At 39.4% G+C, this 5,277-nt stretch overlaps 1 protein-coding gene across 1 annotated transcript; it reads left to right on the forward strand.

Annotated features, from left to right (window-relative positions):
• Nucleotides 1-2,974: 2,974 nt before the first annotated feature.
• On the forward strand, nucleotides 2,975-3,945 carry LOC143861186 (uncharacterized). Its single transcript, XM_077372120.1, has 2 exons — nucleotides 2,975-3,328; nucleotides 3,420-3,945. Exons 1-2 carry the CDS (start codon nucleotides 3,204-3,206, stop codon nucleotides 3,640-3,642), a joined length of 348 nt encoding a protein of 115 aa, XP_077228235.1. The 5' UTR covers nucleotides 2,975-3,203; the 3' UTR covers nucleotides 3,643-3,945.
• The last annotated feature ends 1,332 nt before the right edge of the window (nucleotides 3,946-5,277 follow it).

Genomic DNA, 5,277 nt, shown 5'->3' on the forward strand with positions numbered 1-5,277 from the left:
AAAACTTTTCCTTCAACTTGGGAGGTATTTTACGGTCGTACAGAAATCTTAAAGCATGCTTTCATTTCAACCAACCTGCTCTTATTCTATGGTTAACATTATAAACTAATATTCTATGGAAAAAAATTTATTGATTGCCAAACATGGTCTAAAGATTACCATTGGCCACCTTGATGACAGGTCTCTGCTCGACAATGCATGGAATTTTTCTTTTCGGATACCCAAATTTCAGAAATTTTGTGTATTTTTCTACGTATTTTCTTTTGTAAATTACCCGTCTGAGTAATTTGAATACTTGACCCGGATCGAGTCGAGTATTTTCTTTGACTTTTAGTACTATCCTTTGGAAAGACAAGAAAAGTAGCGGATTGAAAAATAGTCATCAATCGAACAATTGTGATAAATTCTTAACAACATTTTTTGTGCTATGACCAATCCAAGATACGGCATATTGATTGAAAGGTCAAGAACAATTAGTATTGGCAACAATTAAATGGTAGATATGGTTTTTATTATTCTTTTGACCATATGCCACATTTTAAAATTGTTTATCTTTGTTAAAAGGAAGGGCTTTGTAGTAGGAGGCTTTTTTTTTACAAGAGGTTATTCAGATGGGAAAATTCGACTATGAAAATTTCAATTGAACTCATGAAACATATTCTCAGTTATACCTCCAACTCCAAAACAGGACTCTGCTATATCATCACGAGGGCTATTTCCATATATTATCTAATACTTAATTTGCTAGGTCTTATAAAGCATGTCACTGCATAGCGTTTGACCCACATCACCAAAGTCTGAAAAATTAAACCCTCGTTCTAGTTGTGAAAAACGTTTGTTGGGGCAGAGAAATCCAACTTCCCCAACCTTTAACTAGAAGAAATTTAGCTACCTTTATGCATTAATTCTTAGTCCGTTCATTTTGGATTTTGCTACGTGGATGTGATCTGCTCCATTGATCCAACCAGTAAACAGAAGTCCAGTCTTTGTTAGCGCCACCTTGATCAGATAATCTTGGACCTTGATCTATTAGGCCTCATTTAAGGTTCTAAAAAGAGTAGCTCATGTCTTGGAAATTGGAATATTTGTGGGGTATGTTGTGAAAGATGGGCAGGAAGGTGTTGAGAAGGTGCATGTGAAGGGAGCATGAGAAGCTCCTAAAAATAGGGAAAACAAAAAACTAATTTTGAGTATGTATTTTCTTCTCACTGTTTTTCAGGTATTTCCAGTGCTCTCCCCACCCCCACTCCTACTCCTGCCAATTCAAACCTCTCCCTCTGGCCTTCTGACAAAATTGGGCCAACTAATATTCCATAAAATAATTTGTCATGGTTGCCAAACAGGGACTAAATCTCGTGTATGGGATGTCTGATTGGCATGGGACGAAGACCATGCCTCGTGATGATCCCTCAGATAGATCACTGGTGCTAATGGATCTTAAGACCAGAGTAATTAAGGGTGTATGAATTATTTTTCATTAGAAGGGGGTAAATAAAATAAGGGAAATGATATATTTGCCTCCTTTTCAACCTCAGGCCACCTCATTTATTGTGTCTTTAACAGACATGATCTAGACACGTTATCAGGATCCATGGACTGTGGGAACAGTCCTAAATCCAATTTTAATATAACAGTTTAATGAAAATCCTCTCTGTTTCTTTTTATGACTTTAAGTGTTATCTTATGGGTATCTAATTATAAATAAGCCACACATTTTTGAACGATTCCTATTTTTAGTATTTTTTTCATTTATATATATATCTCTCTCTCAAGTATGAAGTAACCCTCTTCTGTTCCTTCTCTAACCATTGACCCTGATTCCATAGCCCACGGGTGGCTTAGAAGTGCAACGTGGGTCGGACTCAACCCGAGCTCTAACCTTGGAAAGCTGACTCGACCCAAACCCGGCCTCCGTCCTCTAATTTTACCTTGATTTTCTTTGGGTTATATATTTTTTTTCTCGTAGTTGTCTATTTGGCCCTAGGTGAACCCGAACCCAAGCCGAACCAATTTTGGGTTAGATGGGTTGGGTAAGGGTTGAGAGATTTGGAGGTGGGTTGGGTTAGGGTTAGGGTTGACCATCATCAACCCGAGGCTCAGGTTGAGTCGGGTTATGGTTGAGGGAATGCTATCTTGGGTCTTGCTAGGGTTACACCCCTAGGGTCACTGCCATTACTGCTTATGCTCATGCTCGCTCTCCTCAGAGAGAATTTTAATGGTTTAAAATGTAAGTAGGACCTACCAGGACACCCCAATGGATGGTCCGATCTAAAATGGATTGGGACCGAGGCACAGAAATGAAGATCTGAAGAAGACTATAAATCCGATCCTCAGGGATTTGAATGGGTCGTGACTAAGAGTTAAGACAAGGTGGGAGGAGGATCCCATAGAAGGGGTGGGCTGGGGAAGAAAATGGGGCGAATATATCGTTACCCCTAAAGTAAATAATAATAAACAATGACTGAACGAGCGATGCAACAAAAACGAAGGCTAGTCCAGTCGGCATCTCTAATAGGATCAGCATCTCGGTCAAACAGTCAAACTCAAATATCCAATCAATAAATGCCACACCGACAACGTCGCCCAGATAAGTTGTGGTCAACTCTTTGACCAAACGGGACAGGCCCTCTCTACTCTCACCAAATAAAACCTTTTTTCTAGAATAGAGAAAGAAAAGTAGGTGCCAGGAGGAGAGAGAGAGAGAGAGAGAGAGAGACAGGGAGAGAGATATTTTCACGAGAAAAGAAAATGATGTTTCCACCCAGTTCAACCCTTTTTAACTTTTAACCCCTTTTCTTTGAATTTTCTTGAAGATAAGGGATTTGTAATGTTAGGGACCATCGCAGAAGGCAATTCACGCATGCGAAATTCCTTCTGCGATGGTCCCTAGCTAACAAATCCCTAAAATTAAAGTCATTTTTAAGAAAAGAGGAACAGAAGGAGTGCAGATACTAGAAAATGGGTAAGAAAGAAAAAAATGATATATTTCTACCCCGTTACCGATGTAAAATAGAATAAAGCAAAGATACTACAATTTTGCACCGTCCTAATTATTTCTTCCTATTTCTCGCGTACCTTGTTCCTCTATAAATAAAACTACTTCGCAGTCTTGTTACTCCTCCATGTGAAGATTCCTCCTGCCTTCTACCTAGTAGAGAGAGAGAGAGAGAGAGAGAGAGAGAGAGAGAGATCACTCTTTTTTCATGGCTACACAACCCAAACCAGACCCAGACGAATCCAACGGCCAGGAGGCGAATCTTAGCATCATAGTCGAAAGTAATCCTTCCGATTCACGCTTATCTGAATTGGGTATCAAGTCATGGCCCAAGTAAGTTTCTCCTTGCTTTCCTTTTCCTTCTTCTCTTACTAATATGAACCCATAAATTCTCATTAGAAGCTTCTCTGTCTTTTTTCTTAAGGTGGGCTTGTCCCCCAGGAAAGTTTCCACTCAAGTTTGATGCAGAACAGACTTGTTATCTTCTCAAAGGAAAGGTGAAGGCCTACACAAAGGGCTCATCTGAATGTGTAGAATTTGGTGCTGGAGATCTCGTTATTGTTCCAAAGGGAATGAGGTGCACCTGGGATGTATCTGTAGCCGTCGATAAACACTACAAATTCGATTGTCCCTCCTCTTCTTCGTAATTTTTCTTCTTTCTATTCTTCTTCTTTCTGTATTTTGTTAATGGTTACAGATTAGACTGCTGTTAGTGTTTGTGTTCAAGTCATGAAAAAGGCAAGAAACCCACTAGTCAATGCACGTCCCATTCAAAGTAATCTTATTTATTCCATTAAATGTGTGCTTTTAATGCTCCTTTGACCGAGTTGGGATTGATTTTTGTTATCATTATCTCCTTCTGTGACTTGTAAAATTGTAAATGGATGATGGGCAATGACACACTTTGTTGTTCACCCTTGAGATTAATATGGATGGTCCAGATTGAATGATTACGTGTGTATACTTATCTATGTTGTTTGTTTCCATGTGGAATGTAGAATAGGCAGAAAGAAGATGGAATATACCCAAGAGTTTCTACTTTTGGTAAATGGGTTTGGCTTGATCTTTTGTCCATGCCTTGCCTTTTTGTGTTTGCTTAGCTGGAAGAGCGCCCTTTCTGACCCCAGCTTGCCCATAAAAAAAAAAAAATAATAAAAAGGATAAAAAAATTTCCATGGAAAAAATTCCAGGATACAGATGGTTTTCAAGTTTCCTTGAACTAAGGGCACGTTTGTGGCCACTATGATTTTTTTTTCATAACGGTGTCTCAGTCGTGAGACGGATAGGGTGGGTGAAGTGATTAGAAACAAAATTCTGAAAACAAGATGAGAAATGGCTAAAAATTAGGAAGCAAATAACTTCTCTCATTTCTCTCTTTCTCCCACCCGCCTTACCCCTCTCTCACCACTCAGAGACACTAATTATTCCTGGCTGCCCAGGCATGGCCTAAAATGTCTGCAATTTTCCTTGAAAACAGGGAAATTTCTTAAAATTGACACAAAAAAAACCTTTCGGAGATTACCAAAGAAGGAAAAATTTATTTTCCTTGGAAAAATTTTCCAATAAAAATTTCAATAATGAAATTTTCTAAAGGATTCAGTAGCCCACCCAAACTAGTTTGGGACAGAGGCTTAGTTGAGTTGAGTTGAGTTGAAAGACTTTCAATAAATCCAAACAGCCCCTTGAAGAGATTGCATTTCGCCGAGCCTCTCCTTCATGAGAGAGCAGCCACATAGGCTCAAATTTTATCTTAATCATTTAATTCATCTGGGTTGCTCAGATTTTATCTTAATCATCGGAGATTTGCTAGGGACTATCGCAGAAGGCATTTCATGGATGGTCTGTTGCGCGAGAGAGCAGTCACATAGGCTCACTTTTCATCATATTTCGTCTTTATTCATGAGGTGGCTGCTCTCTCATGCAATAGACAATCCGTGAAACGCCTTCTGCGATTGTCCCTCGCAAACTCCTACTATTTTCACAGTATTATGTGTCTGACAATAAAGTGAAATTTGTTGAACTCAATCCTTTCACCAACTAACCGGGTTTCTCGGTTTACCCTAGGGGATTTGCTAGCGTCCATTGCAGAAGGCATATTGCAGATGGCCTGTTAAATCTGACAGCAGCCACATCACATATGAAGACAAAATCTGCTGAAAACTGAGCTGGTGTGGCTGCTGTCAGGTGCAACAGGCCTTCTGCGATGGACAGTAGCAATACTCTTATCCGAAAGGGTACATGAAAATTAAGTTAGAAGTGCTGGTGTAGAGATAGTAGTTACT

The sequence above is a fragment of the Tasmannia lanceolata genome, unplaced genomic scaffold (assembly GCF_043159265.1).
Source record: "Tasmannia lanceolata isolate RefF3 unplaced genomic scaffold, GAP_Taslan_0.1 ptg000037l, whole genome shotgun sequence".
In the NCBI taxonomy this organism is placed as follows: domain Eukaryota; kingdom Viridiplantae; phylum Streptophyta; class Magnoliopsida; order Canellales; family Winteraceae; genus Tasmannia; species Tasmannia lanceolata.

Bases quoted from the DNA above. Each gene is read 5' to 3' on its own strand.
- LOC143861186 (XM_077372120.1), top strand. From the start codon at position 3,204: ATGGCTACACAACCCAAACCAGACCCAGACGAATCCAACGGCCAGGAG. The intron at 3,329-3,419 runs GTAAGTTTCTCC...TTTTTTCTTAAG, and splicing joins GGTATCAAGTCATGGCCCAA to GTGGGCTTGTCCCCCAGGAA.